A 26,556-nucleotide genomic window follows, 5' to 3' on the forward strand; every position below is an offset into this window, starting at 1 on the left:
ATTATGGTTGATAAACTGCTTTGTGCAGAAAGTGTTACAGATGATTGCTGCAACTGCAAACAGCTCAATGATTAGAGAAAAAAAACACCTCAAAAGGACACTGGACCCACAATTTTAATCTTCCCCTATTATTTTTTGTAAGTCTCAAACCATTATGAAATCCTCATTCATTTGTAACATCTGCAGACCTATTAAGCCAACATGCCAGGTGCTACACTAGCCAGAATCAATTTCACTTCACATCTGGAACATGACAGTTTGGTATGGTATTTAACATCCCCAACGAGCATCCACAAGCTATAAATATCAAGTTCAGTCAAAGCTAAGCTTAAAAAAAAAAAAAAAAAAAAAAAAAAAGTGCAGCAAACCCCTGCCCCAACCATCACAAACTCAACAGAAGAGTATTGTCTGTTGACCAGACAACATAGTGCAGGGAAAAATAGAAACTCAATGTTTTAAAGTAAAGCAGATAAGAGCCCAAAAGGTGTTTTAATCAAATCATGGTGCTTCAATTCAGAACACAATCACTGCCATTATGTACAAATATTTAATGTGATTAACATACAGCATGTATAGAGGACTATAAAAGAAAGAAAAAAAAAGGGGGGGGGGTCTCCAACCAATTGAAGTGCAAACTAATATGCCTTGAAAGTTCACCTAAAATTTTAAGATAGCATAAGCAGTATTAACAGCATTGAAAAATTCATTAAGTAGTGGCTACTGGCTTTACAAACCATCTTATATCTGTACACTGATATTTTACGTCAATTGCTTGTATACAAAAGGAAGCAGAGTCATTTCTTTGATACTATGTACTGCAGGTTTTATTACAATGAACTATAAAGGGAAGGTAAAGACAAGCACCTCCACACTCAAGTTCTACAGTCAGACTAGGTTTTCAAAAAAAATAAAATAAAAACAAAATAAATGGTAGGTAAAAAAAGGTCAGCGTTTAAAAGGAGAAAACTGGTACACAAGTTTAACTTCTGAAGACATGTAAAACATCATTTCAAAGCGGTAACATCCACCCCACAACGGTGCCAAGAAAGCTGCAGCTCAAATAGACTGGGCAGTTTAGCTGGTATCCATCTGTGAAGACAAACAAACCATCAGTATCTGAAGCATCCATTTTCTTTACCCTCATGAAATACAGTATGTCTAATGGAACATACCCTGGCATTGTAGGCATCTAGCTGGGCATCTAATTCTTCTGCTGAGAGCTGCTGTTTGTTATTTCCCCTTCCCCCTCTGCCACGGCCTCTGAGGCCTCCGCCTCCCCGACCTCCCCGTCCTCTCTGCATGCCTCCAAAGCTCCCCATCTTGTTTCTGTTCATGCCTCCTCCTCCACCACGATTCAGACTGAAAAGTAAAAAAAAAAAAAGAAAAAAAAAAAAGAATAATTACTGTGAGAAAACCAAATTAAAGTGCACTCCTAGTTAAAGGAATACAACTTACCCCTGCACTGGAGCTCGTCTCTGTGCATCAATCTGTGATGTGACTAGCTGAATATTCATTGGACGACCTGAAAAAGAATAAACTAATCAGCAAGAATAAAATGCATTACAAACAAAAGGGGAAAAAAAAAACCAACCAACCAAAAACACCCAGACTCAACTTACCATCAAGAGGAACACCATTGTATTGTTTCATGGCTTTTAAAGCATCTGCTTTTCTCTCAAAGTGGACATCTGCTGTGCCAAGACTGCGTCCAGACCGGTCGTAATGGACTGCAGCCTTCTTCAAGGTTCCAAATTCTGCGAAAAGTTCCTGCATAGAATTATAAGACACATGAAATACAACAAATCGAGACCCTCTACATGTTGTCCATACATCACTGTGGCAGTAACCGTGTTAAACTTGTAAAACAATACCTGAATGTCTGCATCAGAGACACCAAAGTCAAGATTGGACACAAGCAGCTTCCCTCCGGTTTCCACGCCTGCTCCTCCACCACCACCGCCGCCGCCTCCAGAATTGGCACTGTAGCCGTTGTCAAACAGGTCATGCTGCCACTTGTCAGGGAGCTGCTTGGGCTGCAACAAACGAGAGAGAACGCACCTGCTGACTTCGGATCCCGTCTCTCACTGACAGTCCACTCGGCTGGGTGCTGGGGCAAGCAGGGGGGCTCCACCTCAACAAGGCCGGCTGCACCCAGCTAACTGTGTTCAGTGCGATCCAGCAATCCCTGCCCACCCCATCACTACAAACAAGTAAACCAATGCAAAAGGAAAGACTGCAACATGTACAGCACTGTGCACCAAGGGTAGGAATCCAGATCAGTGCAGGTTAAAAACAGCCAAGAGAAGCAGTACAATAATGCTTAAAGAGAGATGAATGCATTTTAACCCAGTTCTCAGGCTTCACCAGGTCTACCTTTTGCTGTAACCCAACACATGAATAGACTTGAGTGCTAGGACTGTCTGATCTCTCAATGATGGTTAAAAATACTGCCCAGAATCACGTACAGCTCAATACAGCTTCAGGTTTGACTTGACTAAGAACAGGTGGCAAATTTCTGAACGCCTACACCTGGTGGCCTACTGTTATTCTCATCATCCAGATATTCTTGCCCACCCACTAGGAAGCAGCTTTATTAACATGCCACCAAAACCCCCAAAAGTCTCTTGCCGTTCACTTTTAATGAATCCTAGACCTCCAGATGTGATGTTCCACGGCTGATTTTCTGAGATCTCCGCTGAGGAAAAACGATGCGGGATGAATCTCTGAAGTCCATCGAGTGTACGATGAAAAAAATAAAATGTCCATTACTGTGTGTTGTGCAAGCCACTGCGACCAACGAGCGTCCATTTTGAAACAGACATTTTTGGCACAGCTTGTAATATTACAAAATACGAATGCTTTAGCCTCCTGATACCCATTATTAAAAAGACTTAAGGTTAGGCGACTTAAAGATAAAGTCCATTTTCTCCTGTAAATCAACACTAAACACTCGAACAGCACTAATCTTAAGGATATGTGAACACGGGCCCCTCCCAGACAAAGGGGATTCCGCCAAGAAAACAGGCCGCATTCAGGTTCAAGCCTTAACGGGAACAACAACAAAAATAAAAAATAAAAAGAGATGAAATCTTCGAGTCGGACCGCTGGTCATCTCGGAGGCTTTCAGGTGTTGAGCATCAGACGTGGAAGAAAACACAAAAGTTGAAAAGCCACCATTTCAAACGACAGAGGAGCTGCTGGATCCAAAATGGCGCCGGTTGCTGAAGGTTAGCCGATAAGCCACTTTAGCCACGATGTAGCCAAATTAGCTCATTTGCTCCAAACTGTTGATTTCTCAAAGCGATGAAAAGACAAAATGGGGTGTGGGGAGGAGAGAGAAAATTATGTACAACTTAAAAGCCAAATTTAACGAGCTTCTCCACATTACATCACATTTCGAGAGAAACTCCGGAGGGGCATGTAGCACTGCTGACTAGCGAGCTAGCCATCGCGTATGCTAGCAAGCCTAGAAAGGAAACAGGGGGACTTCACCCAGGCATTTTTGGATGTGCGCAAGGTTTGGTCCGCTTTCTCAGGCAATTTTTTTCTTTAGCTTTCTCCTACCCTGCTGTACGGCGTGGGTCTGCTTCTGCCACGGCTCAGGCTCTGACGATTCCTCATGGGGCCTGAGCCTCCGCCGCGGCCTCCAAAGCTTCCACCCGCGTTAGCTCCCAGCCGCCCGGCGCCTCCTGCACCTCGGCCACCGCCGCCACGGCCTCGGCCACCTCTCCCACCACGGCCGCCCGCGCCTCCTCTCTGCTGCTTATTCTGCTTGATGATGTCGTCCAACGACATATCCATCTTGTCTACCATTGTTTAACCTGGTTAATGCTAAAGCGGCTGCTGACTAAACGGAAAAAACCACACCAAAAAAAAACAGCTACTCTGCCCCTAGTCTGAATGTTTTTAGAGCAGAAAAAGGCGCCTTTACGATTCTTATAATGCAGAGACGATGACGTAGGCAAGCGCGGTGACGCACGGTAAGTGCTTCCGTTACAGCTGGCCAATCAGGTTGCTCTGACGCTGTACGTGAACCTGGACAAGAACTAGCTCGTGTATAATGGTACATCTACATCTAAACTACACAGACACGTGTATATAATATATGATAAATACCGGAGACTCCTTTAACTTTTTGTCTGTTTTAATCGCTTGTTTATTTAATAAAGTCATGGAGGATTTCATTCCTGAACTTTCCACAGACAGAACACGTTAAGTCCAGGTGGATATTATTAACAAGTTCACTTGTGTGTTGTTGAGTTTTGGATTAAATCCATTCAATGTAAGAGACTGGTCAAACCCCATAAATATATACATATATTAAAATGAATAGTTTAATAAAATAATGAATTGTGGGTTTTGATTTCCAGCACCACAACAAAGTAAAAGCAAAAACAAACAAACAAAAATGACAGCCCCGAATTTGAGAACCACTGGTCTAGAAATTAGTAGTAAAAATGTTAACTTCAACAACTGTGATACAATTTGGATAGGGGTGGAAATTCTGGGTACGAATTTGAGTTGCGGGGGGATGGGCTTTTTGTTTTGGGTTTTGTTGTTATGGGTTTTAGTCAAACCCTACATTAGCAATACTTCTGTAATGGAATCAGGACTATCTTAGTCATTATGTTAAGTTTCAAGGGTGAAACAAAGCACAAAGTATGGCACATTTCTTAATAGCAGTGCATGGAAATGAAAATACTACTAAGGAAAAAAAAATGCAAAGACCTGTTGGAAAAGTGGCATTTTCATGCATCCTTGATGATCCATCAGTTAATGAGGTGAAACGTACAGTATGTCTATATGTATGTCGATAGATAGATATACTTTATTGATCCCATGAGGGAAATTCTTGGGTTTCAGCAGCTTAGACAGTTACAAGATACAACACACACAAAAATATAAAATGTAAAAAAATAAAAAAATACACATATACACACACACACACACACACACATATATATATATATATATATATATATATATATATATATATATATATATATATATATATATATATATATATATATATATATACACTACTCACAAAAAGTTAAGGATATTTGGCTTTTGGATGAAATTTATGGAAAATGTAAAAAGTTCACCCTACAGTGATATTATATCATGAAAGTAGGGCATTTAAGTAGAAGCATGCAATGGTGATTTCCTCATCTCAAACAATTTATTGAAACAAAAGCCAACAACAGTGGTGGGTATACCACTAAAAAAAATGTCAATGTCTCAATAATTTGTCATGTGCCCTTGACCATCAATTATAGCTTGACAACGACGTCTCATGCTGTTCACGAGTCAACTTTTTGTCTGCTGAGGCATGGCATTCCACTGTTCTTGAAGGGCGGCCCTCAGGTCATTGAGGTTCTGGGGTGCAGGGTTCTGAGCGTCTACACAGCGACTCAGCTGATCCCACAGGTTTTCTATGGGATTCAGGTCTGGAGAAAGTGCAGGCCACTCCATTTGAGGTACCCCAGCCTCCAGCAGCCATTCCCTAATGATCCGACCTCGATGAGCTGGAGCATTGTGGTCCATGAAGATAAAATTAGGCCTGTGTTGTTCATGCAGGGGCACAATGACTGGATTAATGATGTTATTCAGGTAGTATTGGCTTGTCACTGTACCATTCACAAGATGTAGGGCAGTTCTGTATTGAGTAGACACACCACCGCCACCAAAGGCTCCTCTGGTCATAACAGTGGCTGATGCATAGCGCTCTCCTTGACGTCTCCAACATCGTTGGCGGCCATCATTTCTGCTCAACTTCAATCGACTTTCATCAGAGAACAGCACTGAGGCCCACTGGTCCTTCATCCAGCGTAAATGCTCCCTGGCCCATGCAAGTCGATAACACCTGTGCCTGGTGGTGTGGTCAGGTACCCTTGCAGGTCGTCTAGCACGCAGACCATGCTGATGTAAACAGTTTTGAATGGTCTGACGTGACACTTGGGTGCCTCTCACCTCCCTTAAATGTGCCTGGAGTTGAGTGGCATTCATCATCCGGTTCTGCAGGGCATTGTTCACATTAAAGCGGTCATCAACGTGGGATGTGGCCAAAGAACGTCCACTTCTATGTCATTCTGTGACTCTTCCAGTCTCTCTGTATTTCTGTCGCATCCTGCTGATGACACTCTGTGACACTCTAAGCTCACTGGCCACTTCCCTCTGAGAACATCCTGTTTGAAGCCTGGCAATGGCGAGGTACTGTTGATCAATTGTTAGGTGTGGTCTTGGTCTCATGATGTCAAAATGTGAACAGCATGATGAAGAGGACTGTTTAAATATCAATTCTAACTGAACCAGAAAATTTTTTTGGTCGATTCATGGACCAAACACCAGTTGTGAATTTTGCCGTTAAGCACCTTGTTAGAGAACAGCAAGTTACACAAAAAGTACTGAAACACTGAACAGTTGAACATGTGCATTCAAAAGTGTAGAGAAGATCAAATTAAGTTCACCTGTAAAGGTTATAGTGCATTTTAGGTGCATCCTAAAATTTCACCCGAAAGCCGAATATCCTTAACTTTTTGTGAGTAGTGTATATATACAGCTCTGGAAAAAAATAAGAGACCACTGCAAAATAATCAGTTTCTTGTTTTTTTCTTCCAGGTGCATGTATTGGTGAGATGAACAGTTTTGTTTAATTTTTTGTGAACTGCTGACAATATTTCTCCTAAATTCAAAATATAACTATTGTTATTTGGAGTGTATATTTAAAGGAAATGACAACACATCAAAATAACACAAGATCATGCAGTATTTGCAGAGCTTTAATAACTCAAATAAAACAAAATGCAAATAATTTGTAAAAAAACAAACAAACATTAACAATAACAAATTGTGTTAATGCTTTGGCTAAATAACATTAAGAAATCAGTATTTGGTGGAATAACCCCAGTTTGCATGCATTTTGGCTCCATGATCTCCACCAGTTTTTCACATTGCTGTTGGGGAACTTGATTCCAGTCTTTTTGCAAAAAAGCAAACAGCTCAGCTTTACTTGATGGTTTGTGACCATCCATCTTCCTCTTAATGACATTCCTAAGGTTTTCAGTAGGGTTCAAATGTGGAGATTGGGCAGTGTTAATAGTTGTAATAGTGCAGTGTGAGAGTGTTATGGTATGCAATTGGTATGAATGATCTCCTGTAACGTTCTCTGTGACAACAAATCACAGACTCAAAAGACTCATTCCGATTCATACAGTATGAAACGTACAGTATGTCAAAAGCAAATCGTTATCATATCACTCAGACCACATATGGAGGTGACCTGGGAAGTATATGGAAGTATTTTCTAGACTATTTCTTGGTCGTCAACTGACTGACTTCACTTCCAAATACAAACACACCCCAAAGTGTGTTCCCAGTGTGCTCAACAGTGATCTGTGCAAAGCATTGGAAATGCAAATGCAAAGGGATTTGTGATTTACTTTGAATTTTGGCAGGCTCCAGAGGCAAGGCAGAGGAAGTGAAATATCAAACTGGTAACTATTGCTATTTTACAGAAATCCTACGAGGCCATGCATTATTATATATTTTTTTCTTGCTTTCATGTAATCATGACTTTTCTCGTGATCTCAACATAACCAGAGTTGTTTTCTCGTGATCACGACTTTATTTGAATTGTATCACCAGAAAACAGCTTTTTATTTTGAGATCATGAGAAAAGAAGAAAGAAAGAAAAATATACAGTATAATAATGCATGGCCTCTTAGGATTTCTCTACTATTTCGATAGGACAGGATCATAACTTCTAAGACATGGGAGTGTAATTGCAAATGAACTTAGCTTGACCATTCGAAATTTAGCAGACATTGTAGGTTTGCATAAAAAAAATTTGCATTTTAGTCTGAATTACGTCACAGATTCGCATACACAAACAGAACAAGCATATACAATTTACATGTAGTTTTGGAAAAAAAAAAAAAGTCTGCAAAAACAATACTTCCATAAGTATATGACCAAGTCATATTTAATCACTGAGAGTAATCCCTGAGTCTGATAAAGAACTCTCCACTACACTAGTACACACCCTGTAGGGTCAGAAGGCTGCTGTAATGAATGTGGGTGATGCTTCCTGCTGAATAGACATTTCTTTGTAACTTGATTTGTTCTATAATCGAATTGGGACTGAATGAATGATGATGATGGTGATCACTGTGGAGTTGTAAAGTGTTTTTTTTTTTTTAAACTCATGATAGCTAAAAGGAGGTACACTATATTGCCAAAGGTTTTAGGACACCCCTCTAAATCACTGAATTCAGGTGTTGTTTTACAGGGGTTGGGCTTGGCCTCTTAGTTCCAGTGAAAGGAACTCTTAATGCTTCAGCATACCAAGACATTTTGGATAATTTCATGCTCCCAACTTTGTGGGAACAGTTTTTTTTCTTGTTCCAATATGACTGTACACCAGTGAACAATGCAAGGTCCATGAAGACATGGATGAGTGAGTTTGGTGTGGAGGAACTTGACTGGTCCTGACCTCAACCTGATAGAACACCTTTGGGATGAATTAGAGCGTAGACTGCGAGCCAGGCCAAAACTGGGACGTCTGCCTTTACATGCACATGAATTTGCAGCTATAACTTCTAGGAAGGCTTTCCATAAGGTTTAAGAGTGTGTTTATGGGAATTTTTTAACCATTCCATTAGAAGTGCATTTGTGAGGTCAGACACTGATGTTGGACAAGAAGGCCTGGCTCACAGTCTCCGCTCTAATTCATCCCAAATGTGTTCTATCAGATTGAGGTCAGGACTCTGTGCAGGCCAGTCAAGTTTCTCCACACCAAACTCACTCATCCATGTCTTTATGGACCTTGCTTTGTGCACTGGTATGCAGTCATGTTGGAACAGGAAGGGGACATCCCCAAACTGTCCCACAAAGTTGGGAGCATGAAATTGTCCAAAATGTCTTGGTGTGCTGAAGCATTAAGAGTTCCTTTCACTGGAACTAAGGGGACAAGCCCAACCCCTGAAAAACAACACCTGAATTCAATGATTTGGAGAGGTGTCCCAAAATTTAATATAGTGCCAATATAGTGTATTTTACTCCCTCAGGAAAATAAATAGCAGCAAGTCTTGGTCAAACATTCAAGCATCTTCAATAACTGCCCCAGTCTGCTCAGGGTCACAGTGGGTCCAGAGCTAATCTTAGGATCACAGTGTGTGAAGTGAGAGAGTTCACAATGGATGTCAGTCCATCGCAGGGCATCATGCACACTCATTCACACTTTGGGCCAACGTAGCATATCCCAATACAGACTGTAACTGGACCTCATCATCAAGCAGGAGACTGTGGAGGTGCCAAAGCAACCTGTTGCACTAGTATGCCACCCTTTGCAAAATAAACATATTAACAGTAATTTTTACATATATTATTTTGTCATGACTGGTCATTGCTGTTAAATGCATGTTCCAGATATACTTCTGTTTTGACTTCAAGTTTTCCTTCACAACCATGCACAGTAGTTGTTGACGTGCTGCACTCATACACAGTCACGTCAGTTACTGAGGGTAAATGAGAAGAACACAATTGTGAGCTGTAGGTTCAGATACCATAAAAGACAATTTTATTTCAATTTCAAGGCTTTAAAGACACAGAAAAATGTAATTACACTCTTTTGAAAGTATGTATTTTCTTTAAAAATAATAATAATAATAAGAAGAAGAATGTTGTAAAATATTTGTGGTATAATATTTATTAATATTTTTGTGAATGTGGTATAATATTTATAAAAATATTTGGCCTGCCTTTACTATTCCAATATTTAATTCTATCAAACTAACTAAAAACAAAACAAAAACAAACAAACAAAAAACAGCCTTTCAACACTTTCCTCAAAAGTGTCATGTTTCGAAAGTAAAGCCTATGTTTAAGGCCGCAGCTCGTCGTTTTTTTTTCTCTCCCCCCAGAGTGCGAGTCCTTCCCTTAGTCACTGTATACCAATTTCTTCCTGCCGTCTTCTTCTGTCGGGTTTATAGCCTTTATAATAAACGATGCATACGGAAAAATAAATCCAGAATACGAAACGAAAAGAAAAAACAAAGTGATGACAAATTCCCTGAAATTTGAAATCTGTTAATAAAAGTTGCACAGATTCGGGATGAGAATCAGGGATACACACACAGATCAGCCAGTTTGTCCAGACCAGAGTTTGATGAGGCAGAGAAGGAAGAGGCTTTCTGGACTAATGCGGCTGCTGGAAGGTTGCTGGCATAAAAAAAAGGTCCCAATGAGAATGAGTGGGGAGGAGAAAAAAAAATAAAATAAATAAAGCTGCTGGACCAGGATGAGAGGAAATTCACTAAGACTTCTTGCAGTCCTGTGTGCTTGGCCTCCTGAGTTCACTCAGGTCCACTGGAGTGAAGGCTGAAACAGAATAATCACATGCTTCAATCAGGACATTAGAAATCTTGGTGTCTAAACAAGATTAGCCACAGTATCCCTGGGAGCGAGGAGAGGCGTATGAGAATATTCCTGCATGTGCTCTTGATTTCCCACTCTCTGGTGTTTTATCCCTGCTCCATCAAAATGCATTTACTACACCTTACAGTAGAAGGTGTAACTGAGTAAGGCTAGCTAAGACATTATGCATCCTCCCATGTGGAACAATTCAGTTAGCTTACACAAAGATATTATAGTAATTGATTGACTTGCACTCTGAATGATGAGATTAATCCTAGCAACTATTTGAATAACCAAGGAAGCATACCCTAAATCACAAAAAGCTGGCTAGCTAACTAACATTAACTAACTTATTATAATACAGGTACTGTTGTTGATCATTTGCATTCTTAACCTCGATATTAAGAGTCATTTTTAATTGTTTAACAGGACTATACTTTTTTTTATTTGATTTAATTTATATGATTACAAAATCCAATGTAGAATTTAAATGAAGATACCCTCCCAACCCAAAAATAAATCGTACCCTGCAATAACAACTGAGTAATAACCTTAGGATACTGCATATAAATATGAAACTCTGAAAACTCACAAAGCAAATTTGGGTTTGGGTTTTTCTCCACATATTCTTGTGGTCCTCGTTCACTGTTCTGAGGTGATTTAATGTCTCTTAGAACACACAGCCATGCTGAAAAAGAGAGCATAAGGAAGCATCTATGAAGGTTTTCAGTTAATAAGCTCAGTGTAGAACTTTTAGTAGTAGTAAGCCTGTGTATCTGGACTGCATCTCATTTGAAGTGACAGAAATGCATTCAAGATTATACCGCCAGTCTGGCTACTGGCCTTAACCTGCTAATGTTATTCCAAGTTATTAAAGAAAAAAGAAAGACAATATGGACATTAAGATCGACTGCACATTGAAAGAGACTTACTGTCATGGATAAAGCGCACATTTTCTTCATGTGCTGGGGTGTAAAGCTCGCCGGTATTAGTCGGAGACCGAGGACTAGAGGTCCTTTTGTATGTGTGCATTCTGGGAGTAGAGGAGCTGGAGGAAATGAACATTGGTGGAATTATTAGTTTGAGTCCCTTTTCTCAGAAACCAGTTTAATCTCCTCAAAGCATTGTAAAATATGAAATCAAATCATGCACATTTTCTTATTATTTCACGCCAATTACCCAGAAGAGGATTTGATCAGCGGCTCAAAAAAAAATCTGCTGCATCTCAAATCTGTCTCTCTGTGTATTCAGTGGATAGATTTCCTTCTTGCAAACCAGCCACTGGACATCATTCTATCTGTTATTGTCATCACCTATATTATTTGGGGCCAGTTATACAACCCAACTGAATGAGTGCAAATACAGCAACAACCTAATACTAATCACCTAGCTCCATGTGTGAACAAAACTTACATTAATTCGGCTTCATTGTCAGTGTGTTGCACTGAGCTAGATGTCTAACTAAACAGGCAGTTAGAATAAAATTCAGTAAAATCTTTACCTGGTCATTGTGGAATAAATAGGTGTACGTCTCCTCTTCTCGGTCCTGGATGATAACTTTCAGAGAGTTCCTTTGTGGAGCTCAATACCTATGAACAGACACAATATAAATGATCCTAAGGATGAACAAAGGACGCATAAAGTAAGGTTAAACTGCAGATTCAGACTGGGCTGGTAGTTGCACACTGGAGAGTAATATAACGCTTGGCTGCATGCTCAGCAAAAACCACGTTTGCAACAGGACACAATCTAAAAGCCTGCTGTTTATCAGTAATGTTAAGGGTAATTCCAGTTTTTAGGAGGACCAATAAACTTACGTTGACTTGCAAAGTGTCTAATTGCCTGTATAAACAATACTTCCAGGAGAACGCAGGAAAATATTTCCAATTACTCGGATGTTGTGTTATGAGTGTGATGTCAGATGGATTTTGAAGAAATATGTATAAAGAGGATTATTATAAACCTTTAAAAAAACTGAATTGCTGTATACCCCTGGTAAGCAGAATAACGGTGAATTGTTTGTCCAAGACAGTGGCTGAAAATGTTCTCCTCTACAGAGAATGGCTGAGCACCCAGTGTGATAAACTCCATTCCTCTCTAAGTAATGGCTCGAGCCTTTGTGCTGTGTGGTTCGGATGTTCTTATGCTGTCAAATGCTTTCACTATAGACAAAGAACTGTTAGCCTTTGGTTGGGATGAAACTTGTCCCTTTTAGCTGAAGCAGCCTCTGTTGTCATATTCCTTGCTGTGTTGAGCTTTAAGGCAGATTAGGTGTGTTACAAGTTTCAGTTGCAATTCCACTTCATGCAATTTTAGCAGTGCAGAGCAAGTCCGAGTCTCTGCTATCCACTTCAAATTTATATAATAATAATTCTACACAAGAGACCTTTTCATGCAAGCTAATTGTCTGAGATGTTTTCCCTCCCGTTTCCTTCATATCGACAGGATATAATCTGCCCTGATCATCAGCTGTTTTTATACATCCGTCCGGTCCGATAGCGTAGATAATTGCTAATATCTACTGATTATGATTATTAGCCATATTAGCCCTACTGAACACTTTTTCAAATCTGACGTTTTTCTTACAAATATTACATATCTGGCATAAGTAACATCTGGAATAAGAATTAGAAAAAGCACACAAACTATATATACAAAATAAAACCCTCAGGCTCCCTTGGTTGACCCTATGGGGGACAGAGTGTTTGTGGATTTGAAAGAGTTCCTGGTAGAACCAGTTTAGGAAGCTAGCTGAGAAATAAAACATTACTGGTTCTGCTGCGATGGGAAAATAATGAAGGTATCATGACAAGCGGAGCAGCACTCCAAAGTGGATTATTTTCCTTATTATAAACTGTATCTATCCTGAAATATTGTATTCCTCTAATACAACAGCAATTTAAAGGATTAATACATGGTGTGCCATGGTTTATAACTATAAGCTCTGTGAGACAGGTGGCTTCTTGCTATCATTTACATTACAGCATCTACACTATATTGCCACAAGTTTTGGGACACCCCTCCAAATCACTGAATTCAGGTGTTGTTTTTCAGGGGTTTGGCCGTGGCACCTTAGTTCCAGTGAAAGGAACTCTTAATGTTTCAGCACAGCAAGACATTTAAAAAATTTCATGCTCCCAACTTTGTGGGAAAAGTTTGGGGATGACCCCTTCCTGTTCCAACATGACTGCACACAAAGCAACGTCCATAAAGACATGGATGAGCAAGTTTGGTGTAGAGGAACTTGACTGACCTGCACAGAGCCCAGACCTCAACACCTTTGGGATGAATTAGAGCGGAGACTGCGAGCCAGGCCGAAACTTTGATGTCTGCCTTTATATGCACATGAATTTAATATGGAGTTGGCCTGCCCTTTGCTACAACAGCTCTTCTGGGAAGGCTTTCCACAAGGTTTAGGAGTGTGTTTATGGGACTTTTTGACCACTCCTCTAAAACTGCATTTGTGAGGTCAGGCACTGATGTTGGACGAGAAGGTCTGGCTCACAGTCTCCACTCTAATTCATCCCAAAGGTGTTCTATCGGGTTGAGGTCGGGACTCTTTGAAGTTCCTCCACACCAAACTCTCTCATCCATGTCTTTTTGGACCTTGCTTTGTGCACTTGTGTGCAGTCAGGTTGGAACAGGAAGGGGTCATCCCCAAACTGTTCACACAAAGTAGGGAGCATGAAATTGTCCAAAATGTCTTGGTATGCTGAAGCATTAAGAGTTCCTTTCACTGGAACTAAGGGGTCAAGCCCAACCGCTACCTCATTGACTTCAATGATTTGGAGGGGTGTCCCAAAACTTTTGCCAATATAGTGTATAAGCAGTCACTCAACTAAATGCGTCTTTTGTAAAGAACGAATTTAAATCTCTTTTCTTTCATTATTTTAAGATTATAAGAAAGTCCCAGTGGCTGAGTTACTATGGAAACAGTAAAGATGTCTGTTTAGAGCTGGAACAACCATCAGAGCTGCTGTTATTGGAAATAATTCAACATCTTCTGACCAATCAGAATTGAGAATTCCACCTCCTGTTTTTCTGTAAATAAGTTGTGTCATCTTTACCATTCTTCAGACAGGATTATTCATATTTAAAATGAATGAATGATCACACTCGTGTGCTAATAAATCTAAATAATAAGGAGAATGTACAAGGCACGCCTGATCATTTTGGATGTCAACTTTCACAATGTGATGTTAGAGTGGAATTCCCCACAGAAATGGGAGGGCATTTTAGCTAGCATGTTAAATGAAAAAATACATTCAGTTTGGACCAGAAACCTCCAACCTAGCTCAGAGATTAGCGTACAGTGAAACACGTTGTATAGGCTATACGTTGTGTTTGTTATTGTTTGTAGCCAACGAGCTAATTCTGTCTGTGTAGCTAAAACAAGCCATTTGAACTATTTTGCATATTATCCATTTAGCATCTCATTAGGATTTCAACGTCGTTAAAGGCTTTAGATCAAACCCAACGGAAGATTATTTCAGGGGTTTCTAGCTAATATACGAATCTCTCTCCTCCTGCAATGAACATTAAGCAGTTAATAAGCAACACTCCCGTTTCCTCTCGGCGCTAACTGGCTATCAAGCATCTCAGGAATAAAACCCAGCGCATACACCTAGAGAAAAGAGTGAAAACGCCTCGGCGGAATGGTGCATTTAGGGTAAGATTAAACAAACCTGTATGCTCCTTTCTTCTCACTTTTTTTCTCAGATAATAGAAATACACAGGCTATCGTCAGCCGCAGTGCTGCTAATACAGCCCAAGTGGCTCCGGGTCGGCAAAACAAAAGCGATAGGCTGGCGCATGCGCAGTACGGAGCGCCGGAGGAAACGCACTGCTCTCTTATTTCAGACCATCGGCAAGAATTCACAACCAGTACACAAGTTAAAGCAGAAAAAAACATTCATTAACTACATAGTCAGTACATTTGGTACATTTTACCATTGAATAGCTTGTGATTTCACATATAACTGTACTTCACAAAGGCCAGATCTTCTGAAGGTGACTGCTATCTATTACTATTAGTTATTACAGTCGTAAATTTCCCATTGGGATCAATAAAGTATCTATCTATCTATCTATCTATCTATCTATCTATCTATCTATCTATCTATCTATCTATCTATCTTTCTTTCTATCTATCTATCTATCTATCTATCTATCTATCTATCTATCTATCTATCTATCTATCTATCTATCTATCTATCTATCTATCTTTATTTATTTATTTATTACATATTGTTTGGATTTTTTTAAACATGTGTCTATCTATCTATCTATCTATCTATCTATCTATCTATCTATCTATCTATCTATCTATCTATCTATCTGTCTGTCTGTCTGTCTGTCTGTCTGTCTGTCTGTCTGTCTGTCTATCTATCTATCTATCTATCTATCTAGTCTTCTGACAAATTCAGGTATACTCTATATCAGGGGTTCTCCTTTTTTGCAGCCTCTTTAACAATAAAATAAATTTCACAGATCCCCAAAAGAACTGATTTATTTTAGGAACAAAATCCATATATTCACATTTAAGCCTCATTATTTAAATTTGAAAAAATAAATAAATAGTGCTGAAAAAAGTTTGAATGTGTCTTTCCTAGAGCTATTATTATTATTATTATTATTATTATTATTATTATTATTATTATTATTACAGAAAAAAGTCCTTTACTTATTTTAGGCCTTCTTGTTTTTGGGTTATTAGGAATTATTAGGCTGAATATATCTGAAAAAGAGGTCATAATTCAAAGTATATTGTGAAGCAAGTAGAGAGACAGCTATCCTAAGACATCTCTTCAAATATTAGGGAAATTATGCTGTATACATGTATACAATAATATTCTGCCTCTTTATTGGAGATATAGAGTATATTTTAAATTCTGCATTTAAATTTCTGCTCAGATAAGATATTAAAACCACTGCTATGCAGATGATACTCAACTCATTCTCTCCTTCCCTCCCTAGGACACTCATGTTTCTGTTTAAATCTCAGCAAGTTATTCAGATATCTCATCATGGATGGCAGCTCATCGGCTGAAACTTAATCCCAGCAAAACAGAACCGTTCATCTCAGGTGATTCATCGTAAGGATCTTGTGATCTCCCCGGACAACTTCTTACCTTCGGTCACTGCATGCAACCTCTCACACTGCTAATCTGACACACTCATGTCAATGTCTCCATTACAACATTAGAAGGATTCATCATTTTGAATCCACATAGGCCATTCAGGTGCTTGTGAATGCTTATTATTTCGAGACTGAACTACTGCAACTCAATCCTGGCAAGTCTGCCTCAGGAAAACATTCCACCTCTGCAACCAATTCGGAATGCAGCTGCACAACCTTTACTTCAAATAAAAAAAAAATTGTCTGCATGCTTTTCTTACTATATTAACTCTGAGCAGGTTTTTAGACTGATGGCATTCTTAATTTGTGACCTAGTGAACCGGTATCAGGATATATTTATTGAGACTTCAAAAACTTCTGTAAGTTGCTCTGGATAAGGATGTCTGCCAAATGCCATGAATGTAAAATGTAAATATTTTATCACGGTCAGGGCTGCAGTGGATCAGGAGCCTTTTCTACACTGGGAATATTAAACACTGAGCAGGAAAGTGGATATTAGCTCATCACAAAGTACTATGTCACACACACATTCATGCCCAGGGACATAGCTAGTCTACCTACTATCATGTTTTTGGGATTTGAGAAGAAACTGGAGAAACAGAAGGACACACATGTAGACACAGAAAAAAAATGGGAAATTTTGTAGACACTATAACCTGAGCTCAGGATTGAATTTGGGACCCTGGAGTTGCTAGAGTATTGTTGCTCTGCCACTCTGGATGACATCCTCAGTATCCCCAGACCTTACTTTGAGATACAAATCTGCCTGTCTGTAATAGCCACATGTTGTTAACCAATTACCAATACTTGATGAGGTAGAAATGGTTGAAGCAGAAAATACTGTAGAAAGTAGCAGCTGCTAGAAACTCTAGAAATAGAGTTCAGAGCTCTCGGCTTATCTGCATCTGGCAATCTTGACTCGGGGTTGAATCACAGACAGAATATGTCCTTTAGGTGGTGCTGTAGACTAGAGATCTACTGGTTGTATCACCAGATACCAGGGTCCTATAGAAACCTGTGAATTGTGGATTTTTACTTTTAAAGACTAAATGTCCAGTGAATTGTAGAGTTTTTTGTCAGGCATGTTGGTATTTTGTACACAGTATCAATATTCAGTGTTACGTGAAGTATTTATCTAGGCTTTAGGAATTTGTATTTTTTATCCTAAGAATTTTATCTTTTATATCTAGCCTACCAAAACTCTGAAAAGGTTATTTTTTTACTCATATGTACTGCATCAACTGTATATGGTTTATATGGTATATAAGTGACAATAAAAGCTTCTTGACTTGAATTCAAAGTAAACTGTGATATCAGACCAATCTCTGCCCTCTGAAATGCCCCACGTGCTTGTTCATAAGCCATTTTGAAACTTTATGGCATTATCTTTAAGCACTAAAATTCTGTGTGAGGTTATCCAAACATCTCACACTGAGAACCAACAGTGTCCTGACTAATTTTATATCAAACTTGTGGCAGTAAAATAATAAATTTATTTATACTGACAGATAAGTTGAGTTCCATAGACAGGCAGTGTACTGGGGAAAATGGTTTAAGAAATATTAAATATGACAAAAAATGAATTATTTAAAAAGGCAAGGCAACAAAAATCCATAAATTATGACTAGTCATTCAATTATGACAGAACACATGCAGCTATATTAAAGAAAGACAGGCTGTGTCTGACACACACTGCAAGCCAGCACACTCTTGAGGCTCAGGAATATTTGGTGTACCCAGGGTTAGGAGGCAAAGTATATTTAAACACTGGTATGACTTTATTTGGGATTTGACAGCTGGTTTACTTTGTGACTATGAATAGACTTTATGTTAAAACTAGAATAAATTTCCTAGTTACACAATTACACCTTTTGACCATGTAGTATACAGTTATAGATGGGAATTATTTATAATCGCACTATCTGATGTCACCCAGATATGGATGGGTTTCCTTTTCAGTCTGGTGCCTCTCAAGGTTTCTTCCTAATCACTTCAGAGACTTTTTTTTAATGCCACCATTGCCTCTGGCTTTGTCAATTGGGATAAAGTGACCTCATCTTGTAATGCTGTTTAGCATTTTTCAGCCAGCACTAATTTGACTGACAAAACCATCTTGTGCCATGTCCATGATTATCCAGATGTTTGGATTTCTTGTTACTGGCACATTCAAAGAGAGATACGTGACCAATTTGGTATGATTCAACCTACAAAATCTCCACTGTGCCATCATCAGGCTTTTGTCCGTATACTTCAGGTTTCCTTGTGACACATGCTCTGGTATTTTTTCAAGATGTACCTGTGCAAGAAAGGCGGAAGAGTGCACCAGTGTTCTGGCAAGACTTCTGTCTGAGAGTGAAACTTAAAAAAACAGCTATACATATAAGTTTCTCTGTGTTCTTGGTGGCCATGATCATTTGGGGTATATATTTGCCAGTTTTCAGCTCTCTGTGAGCTTTGCGAGTGTCACTAAATGCAAATCAGCTCGAGCGTGAATGTGCTTTGCATGTGAGTATGGAAAAAAATCAGCATCATCAAAATGGGAATTTTTTTAGTTAACTCTTGAAACCTTTACATTGCTAAACGAGACCTATTAAGTATAATATATGTTTGGTATATGTACACTAAAGTAGAAGAATATCCAATGTAGAAGTTATTAATAGATGTTTATGTTTCCATAAACAAAAGAAAAGCACAAGTAAGCATTAAAAAGCACCTTTATTTATGAAATCAGTAAAAAAGAGGAAAAACATAAGACTTTACACAAGAAATTCCACAAGTCTGTAGAAATAGTGCACTCACTTTTAGCAGTACAGAACGTATATTATGTTGCTCATATACAAATTCTAGCATTAAAACGTACAGTACATGTTTTCAGTGTTGTCTCAAGCTGCCCTGCAGGCAAGAGACACACTGCTGTCCTAAACAGCGTACAGGTCAAACCCATGCCAGTACATTTACATTGTTTTAACAAGTACTTTCTTCTCAGAATTGTGTAGAAGTCATTAACAGATCTGTGAACATAACAATAATTCCTTGTGTGACTTTATATGAGAGTTGTCCTGCTCTAAACTTAAGGCTTGAACAGGATGACGTACTTGCATTGATGAAACGAGACGGCTGGGTTTGCCGTCAGGGTGCAGTGTAATACGAGCTCCAGAGAAGGTCGCACTGTATTCAGACACTCAGAGGGGATAGTATGTGTGCAGCAACTTCATGGCATGGTAGGGAAGGGGGATTAGCCGGACCAAAGTACTGATACATGGCAATATAAAGAAGTATACAGAAAATGTAAAGGAAAGCGTCAAATACATACAGTTTCACTTACAGATATCCTTCTAGAAAATAAAAGAAATGAATGTCCTTGCTCCAATTTCAGTTCTCTCTCTCTAAAAAAAAACAAACAATAACCAGAAGCTACTTTGATTGTTCCATTCTCCTGACAGATTGAGTCCAGAGGAACTGTTTCCTTACAGTTCTTTTGGATTTTCTCATGCTGGCCCTTAAACACAGCCCACTTCAAACAGTTTGACCAGGTCTTTGCAGTCAGGGTCAATAAGATCTGCTGGTTTCTCACCATTTGAATTCTCAGCTTCTGCACTAGCACCTAGAGAAAGTAGATACCTGTGGAGAAGAGAAGATTAATTCACTATGGTGCATTTTTCTGAAGGAACAGTAAGCTATATATTGACATTAGATCATATATTATTAATATTATTAGATTTTTGTTTTGAAATTCCTTTAACATCTGCTATTCTTCTTCTTCTTCTTCTTCTTCTTCTTCTTCTTCTTCTTATACTGTACACATTATGTATATTAATATACACATTTATTTGTCAACTTGAACATACCGTGCAATCTCAGGGTAGCCATCGCTGCAGGCCATGTGCAGAGGTGTCCAACCATCCTCATCTCTTTGATGCACATCAGCTCCATATTTTACCAGGAGCTTCACACACTCCAAGTTCCCTGAGAGTACAGCCTCATGGAGAGCTGCCATGCCTGTGAAGAAAAAAGATAGAGATGGGAAAATGAATGGTTTGGCTCACACATTTTTCCTCACAGTTGTTCACTTTCCATCAAGACAATACAAAGTTAGCCATAATAGACCACTCCACTCTTCTAAGGTATGTCCATTCATTTAAAGCTAATCAATTGTGGTTAAAAAAATAAATAAAATAATGCCAAGCTTGTTTACCAGAATGGAAGATTGTATCCACTCGCACTTTCCTCGCTCTCATAAAGCGGCCAATCATTTCCAGATCTCCATGGCGTACATAGTCCTGGAAGATGACATCATTGGTGAAGCGGACAGTCCGAGCAGGCTTGCTCGTTGCGATGGGAGTCTGCTGTACGGGTGTAGCGTGGTTGCTGACATGTCGTGAAGACTTGCTGTAGACAGACTTGTAGGAGGAAGAAGTGCTTTTGTAAGCTGGGGTGTAAGCCGGTGGCGTGTAGCTTGGCATGTACTTTGCTGTGCTGTAGTGGCTTGGAGAGTAGGAGGTGGTGGAATAGTGCTTCGGAGTATAATAGGTAGGGGTGTAGTGTGTTGGGGTGTATGTGCTCGGACGTGTGTACTGAGACACAAGGTTCTGGCAGCTGTACTTCATTACTGCTATAACTATGCTTTGGCCTCCCCCGCTGCTCCGAGCTTAGGAGGAGATGAAGGAAAAATGCAGAAAAAAACCCCAAATGCAGGCAAGATAAGACTTTCTGTCTTATTCTCTTCAGTAGACTTCCAGAAATACAGTAGCAGAAATACTTCACAGTCCTTCTTAAATACTTTATCCTCGTCTGTTAACTTTTTCCGTAGAATTCCAACACAAAATGCTTCTCAAATGCTTTACTTTCCAAACCAGAGGTTTTGCGTCTTGTCCACGCAGTTTTCTCTTTCCTTCTTAGTATACTTTAGTGTGCTTGTGTCTTGTGTGTTCTCATTTTGGGTTCTTCTCTGACTGTACAGGCTAAAGTAGAGCCCTTTATACCCTTTGTCAAGTTATTTTGGGGACGTCGTTCCTTGTATCAAGTGACTTCACCACAGAGGCGAGTGGCTGCCCCGGAGCCACTCCCAGAATGCAATCACATGGGCCACAACCTTTGACTCTGCTCCCTATGAAGCACTTTCAAAAATTCGACCAATACGTGCAGTTTGTCATGATGTAGCCAGGCCTATATTTGTCAGTAGTATTTCAACAAAACTCGGTTCCACTCCTCTTGTTGACCGTAGGCAGCAGGTGAAGGAAATGAAAGTTTTACAACAGGCACATGTTTCCTTAGCGTGCACAAGCCCCATGTGATCTTTGAAATAGCACTTTCAAAAGATCATTTGAAAGTGCCATTAATCACGCTGGTCAACAGCAGTTAGGTAATGTCACATGCCTTGCAACTAGGGCATAACGTTCAGTATATGGTCTCAGATGGGTGAATGGAGTTTGTGAAAAACCCCTTACTTATCTGGAACAGACAAAGATACCGCTTCACATTATGCTGATAGTGGAATTAATTCAATGATTTTTCATAAGTAATTTCCCATGTGCTTGAATTAATTTGCATGTCTTGAAATCGGAAATACGCATATGTACATAGACAATACACTGGTGGGTATTTATTGATGGGTTTTTATAGTTTTATTTCTTTAAATAATACTGCATTTAGAACAGAATAAAACTTTATTTACAAGTAATCTAGATGATTTAGAACACCAAGTCACTCCTGGTGGTGAACGTGGTGTCCAAGAAAACATATAAATCTAACTTGCTAAGTTTAACCCTTGCCTCAGTATGGAATCTTTAAAGTCATATGGTGTGGCTCAACAAATATGTTGTTTAGAAATTAATTTGTCTGCATTTGGGGCTATTTAAGGGCATCTTAGTGAAAAGTAACATGCTTCATGGTTCATCTTAATTTCCAACCACATTAACTGGATTAGAGATCATGTTCTAGATATAAATGGAACTTTAAATCAACTATTCCTCACTGTCCACTATTCATATCCGCTATTCCTTGCTGTCAGTCATACAAGCTAAAAACCTGAGTGAAAAGAGTAGGCTCTCCTTCTCATGTAATGCTGTGCTTTGACTACACTCTGAAGTCCAGACCAATATAGACTGCAGTACTCCTGTAGAAAGCAGCAGAGCAGAGCAGCAGAGCTGGTCCAGTCTGGATTTTTATCGGTCTTAGGCTCAGCTCTAAGCATTTCAACTGTGCCAAGTGCATACCTAGCCAAGAGAAATAGCAAGGACATACAGTAATCTCCTGATCCCTTCCTCAAGCCACATGTGAACACCCAGGAGACATAAGAAACCATCTGACCAGCAGACATAGATCGCATAATTAATACCAGTGTGATGATATTTTTATGGCTGCTAGTTTTATTTTCCTGTACTTCAAGTTACTTAGTATTCGATTCACTTAAATCAACCTGTCACCTTGCTGCTTTCCCACTGGTCTCAATGAAAAGAAATATTAAACAAGATATAATAAAGAATTCTTTTTAAAAACAACTTCTCAAGCAGAAGAAGTGAGTTAGTAACTGAAGTTGTCCTTGGTTAAACCCCCACTGGTAACAACTTTATGTTATGGTCAGGAGAGTAGCGATGCGTGATAAAGTACTCAAGTCTAGACAAATTGATTTGGCAGCAACTGAAAGTTTGTGACTGCAGGCTGCCTCTTTGACACTTTACTATCATATTTCACGCTGACTTATATGGCAGTGAGCATAGAAGGTTACTGAGCTCCACCTACTAATCAGGCAACAAGAGGTTTGATTGGCTTGGGAGAGGTTGTTTATCTGAGCAGCTTGCGTCATCCTTTGGATATGATCCAGGATGTTGTGACCTCTCCAACACTGGGGACATCACCACACATCAGCAATATTAAGTCCCTCTCTTTAACACCACCTCACCTTTTACCAGGGTATCCTATGCCTGCTTAAAGGAATTAAGAACTGACCTTAAGCAGTAGATCCTTTCCAGCCTTGGGAAGCTGGAAACCTTTTCCAGGGTTGGAAACCAACCCCACCAAACAACAAATGTCTAAAATAAAAAGGTAAGCATGCATATTTACGTTAAAAACGAATTAGCTAAAATTTGTGGCCTGGTTACATAAACATCCTTTTTTTTTTTTTTTTAGAAACTATTTAATGGCCTAACCATTAGTGATTACTTCATGGCTATAAATAAGACAATACGGAGTTGTTTTGTTTCATCGTGTTAACTGGCACATCGTGTTAACCCTATAATGCAGTAATTATGTTTAATTTTTCAAAATAGAAACAAAACCCACCAAAACCAGGATAAAGCACTTACAAAGATGAATGAATGAATGAATAAATGAATGAATGAATGAATGAATGAATGTGTCAAATGCATGACCCAGATCCACTGTTCATATCCAAGTTAATGAACATCTTTCTTTCTCCCAAAAGCTTCATATTTCAACACCTGTATTAAAACAAAGATAGCATTTTTGTCTTAAAAAATCTATCTGAGCCAGGCAGATACATCTGTTATGAATTTAAGACCCTGTTTAAGACCTTTAATAAATGATAAATGTCTATTTTTCTGTCTACTTTCAACATTCTGCTTTCATCATTTTTTTTCATCAACAAGTAATTTCTCTAATCACACCAAAAAACAGCACATCTTCCCATCCCTTCCATCCATACTCCTCTCTGTGGGTAGCCTTTGCTCTGATAAACTTTCCTCAATAATTTACATAACTACCAGAAATTGAATAATATCCTACTGAAATACCTCAACAGAAGCTAAGCTGTAGCTGTAAGGTAAGCTAATGTCCTGTGGTTTAAGTTCAGTCCTACTCATTATGCTTTTCAAACCCTGACCTGTGTTTATCAGGTAATAACAGTCTGGCTGAGGGATGACCTACAAATCAAGGCCACCAGTAGAGTCAATGCTGAAGGCATTTCCACTTGCAGCCAAAAAGGCTTATGGATCATCTCACACTAGCCAGTGTCTCGGAAAGCCCTTATTTTTGTCTGAAACAGGGACTACATATAAGCTTGTATTGGAGTGCAACATTGGAAAGGAAGCATTGTTAATAGATTATTGGATAGAGATAGAATTACCAACACTTGGCCAAAATCTTTGAAATGCCAGAGCAAACTGGCATAGAGTAGGTAGGTGTGGGCATTGCTTGCTAACCAACTGGGGAAGCAGCGGCTGTTGTGTAAAGCATTGCAAGCGTGAATACATCTTCACAGGGATGGAGAAAAGGAGGGTCTATATTGGAATAGAGTTTTGTGAGTGGGTCGAATTACCAACACTACAGCCAAAGGCACTAGGTCCATTTAGTGCCAGATCTGCATTCTCAGAATATGATCCAGGCACAAAATTCTCAGAAGAGCACAACATGCTCGGTACAAGAGCGAGACAGTCAGAAGGATGTGAGAAGGACAGTGAGAAGGATCCTTATCTGAATGACAACACTGCATCCATCATTGAGTAATTTGGACAAATTAGCCTCACAAGTAAACTCTGCACTTTTGATCGAATTACTGTCCTCCTGTGGAAGCCAGAACTGAAATAGATTCTGTGGCTAATTCAGGAAACTGTAATCCAGGGCCTGATGGAGGACACTAATAATTTTCCTGTAAAGCCAGAATGGATACTGTGCTAGCATGCAGACATTTAATCACATAAGCAAATGCTGTTCTTTGAGACATGCTATGTTATACTATAAACTACCTGCTACATCTACATCTATGAAGTCTACATCATACAGATAAACAAACTATTGCCAGTGATCAGGTCTAAATGTTAAGTCACTGAGTGCAGCATTGCGTGACAGTATAGAGGATATCTGGTGCCTAAATCGAGCTTGACCTAACTGGTTTGCTGCACACCTGGCCCTGGCACGGAGGCACGGTCTGATGCCAGGCTCTCGTTTTTAAGCCCCTGGTCATGTTCATATTTTCCATTGAGATTTTAATAAACATGAAAAAAATATTTCTGGAGTTGCCTCTTCTTGGTCAGCTTCTTGGGCATATACAGTATAAGAAAAAACATTTAAACAATATGCATATGCAGTTTTTTTTTGCAGTTTTTAGGAATGTATATATCAAATGTATAAGCCTCCAAAAAATGTATGGACTCACATAGCAAAGGCGAAAACACTGTAAAAAATAAACACCTTCATGAAGATTTCAGACATTCAAAGAGAAGATGCCAACCCCATGTGGACTTTGACGATAACAACCTCCTAATCTAACACAAAATAATATTCTACATATGCTGTATCTCCATCATTGAGCATCTGAAGGCTTCAGCATTGGGGAGTTGGTGTTGAAGCTATAATGAACTCAGATGTTGAGCTCATTTATGAGCTGCTCAGCAGCTCTTGGTCACACAACTCCAACTGACTGTATATGACTGTAGACAGGATATTATTCATAATCACACTCACGGGTGGTTATGGTAATTCGCAGTCTTCTGCGAATTTCTGAAATGTCCACTCAGAAAGGAGCTCTGAGTTCCGACATCACCCAGATGAGGATGCGTTCCCTTTTGAGTCCTTTGGTTCCTCTCAAGGTTTCTTCCTTTCAAGGAAGTTTTTCCTTGCCACAGTCACCCTAGACTTACTTATTAGGGTTTAGGGATTAATACAAATAATTAATCTTGAATTTTTTGTACTATATTTCTTATGTTCTGTAAGGCTGCTTTGAGACAATATCCATTGTTAAAAGCACTATACATATAAAATTGAATTGAATTGACTTGACTTGAAGGAAGGAAACTAGTCTACCATGGTCTACTATTATATGAAATAATGCCTTTAAATGCTCGCATTTAAACCAATACCGAGAAGTTATGATGGATTATAATCTTAAAATGATTAAAAATACAATATATAATACAATTAAAGCTATTTTTCAGGCTTTTCACACTTTAGAATGACTGCAATATATGCAGCGTCACCAACCATAACTAGATAAATACACCATGCAACTAGTTTAATTAACAGCTCCTGCTTTCACATCAATGAAG

The 26,556-nt window shown here is 39.2% G+C and overlaps 3 protein-coding genes across 3 annotated transcripts; all 3 read right to left on the minus strand.

Annotated features, from left to right (window-relative positions):
* Positions 1-531: 531 nt before the first annotated feature.
* On the minus strand, positions 532-3,938 carry alyref (Aly/REF export factor). Its single transcript, XM_058415999.1, has 6 exons — positions 3,565-3,938; positions 1,872-2,033; positions 1,620-1,767; positions 1,456-1,522; positions 1,173-1,359; positions 532-1,089 (listed from the first exon to the last, which is right to left on the minus strand). Exons 1-6 carry the CDS (start codon positions 3,811-3,813, stop codon positions 1,075-1,077), a joined length of 828 nt encoding a protein of 275 aa, XP_058271982.1. The 5' UTR covers positions 3,814-3,938; the 3' UTR covers positions 532-1,074.
* Positions 3,939-10,269: 6,331 nt separating this feature from the next.
* On the minus strand, positions 10,270-15,233 carry mcrip1 (MAPK regulated corepressor interacting protein 1). The gene is made up of 5 exons (XM_058403873.1): positions 15,102-15,233; positions 11,918-12,005; positions 11,349-11,464; positions 11,009-11,104; positions 10,270-10,380 (listed from the first exon to the last, which is right to left on the minus strand). The coding sequence occupies exons 2-5, from the start codon at positions 11,923-11,925 to the stop codon at positions 10,316-10,318; spliced, it is 285 nt and encodes a 94-aa protein (XP_058259856.1). The 5' UTR covers positions 11,926-12,005; positions 15,102-15,233; the 3' UTR covers positions 10,270-10,315.
* A 4,018-nt stretch (positions 15,234-19,251) lies between these two features.
* ppp1r27a (protein phosphatase 1, regulatory subunit 27a) lies at positions 19,252-21,515 on the minus strand. Its single transcript, XM_058416738.1, has 3 exons — positions 20,751-21,515; positions 20,404-20,554; positions 19,252-20,176 (listed from the first exon to the last, which is right to left on the minus strand). The coding sequence occupies exons 1-3, from the start codon at positions 21,160-21,162 to the stop codon at positions 20,056-20,058; spliced, it is 684 nt and encodes a 227-aa protein (XP_058272721.1). The 5' UTR covers positions 21,163-21,515; the 3' UTR covers positions 19,252-20,055.
* Positions 21,516-26,556: the final 5,041 nt, after the last annotated feature.

The sequence above is a fragment of the Hemibagrus wyckioides genome, linkage group LG02, assembly GCF_019097595.1.
Source record: "Hemibagrus wyckioides isolate EC202008001 linkage group LG02, SWU_Hwy_1.0, whole genome shotgun sequence".
NCBI lineage: Eukaryota > Metazoa > Chordata > Actinopteri > Siluriformes > Bagridae > Hemibagrus > Hemibagrus wyckioides.

Excerpts from the sequence above, each read along its gene's own strand:
- alyref (XM_058415999.1), bottom strand. The coding sequence starts at position 3,813 with ATGGTAGACAAGATGGATATGTCGTTGGACGACATCATCAAGCAGAAT. Across the intron at positions 2,034-3,564 it reads GACCCACGCCGTACAGCAGG|CCCAAGCAGCTCCCTGACAA; the intron begins GTAGGAGAAAGC and ends CGTTTGTTGCAG. Across the intron at positions 1,768-1,871 it reads TCTCTGATGCAGACATTCAG|GAACTTTTCGCAGAATTTGG; the intron begins GTATTGTTTTAC and ends AATTCTATGCAG.
- mcrip1 (XM_058403873.1), bottom strand. Across the intron at positions 11,105-11,348 it reads TGTGCGCTTTATCCATGACA|CATGGCTGTGTGTTCTAAGA; the intron begins GTAAGTCTCTTT and ends TCTCTTTTTCAG. Across the intron at positions 10,381-11,008 it reads CCCAAACCCAAATTTGCTTT|CCTTCACTCCAGTGGACCTG; the intron begins GTGAGTTTTCAG and ends ATTCTGTTTCAG.
- ppp1r27a (XM_058416738.1), bottom strand. The coding sequence starts at position 21,162 with ATGAAGTACAGCTGCCAGAACCTTGTGTCTCAGTACACACGTCCGAGC. Across the intron at positions 20,555-20,750 it reads GGATACAATCTTCCATTCTG|GCATGGCAGCTCTCCATGAG; the intron begins GTAAACAAGCTT and ends TTTTCTTCACAG. Across the intron at positions 20,177-20,403 it reads GGCTACCCTGAGATTGCACG|GTATCTACTTTCTCTAGGTG; the intron begins GTATGTTCAAGT and ends TCTTCTCCACAG.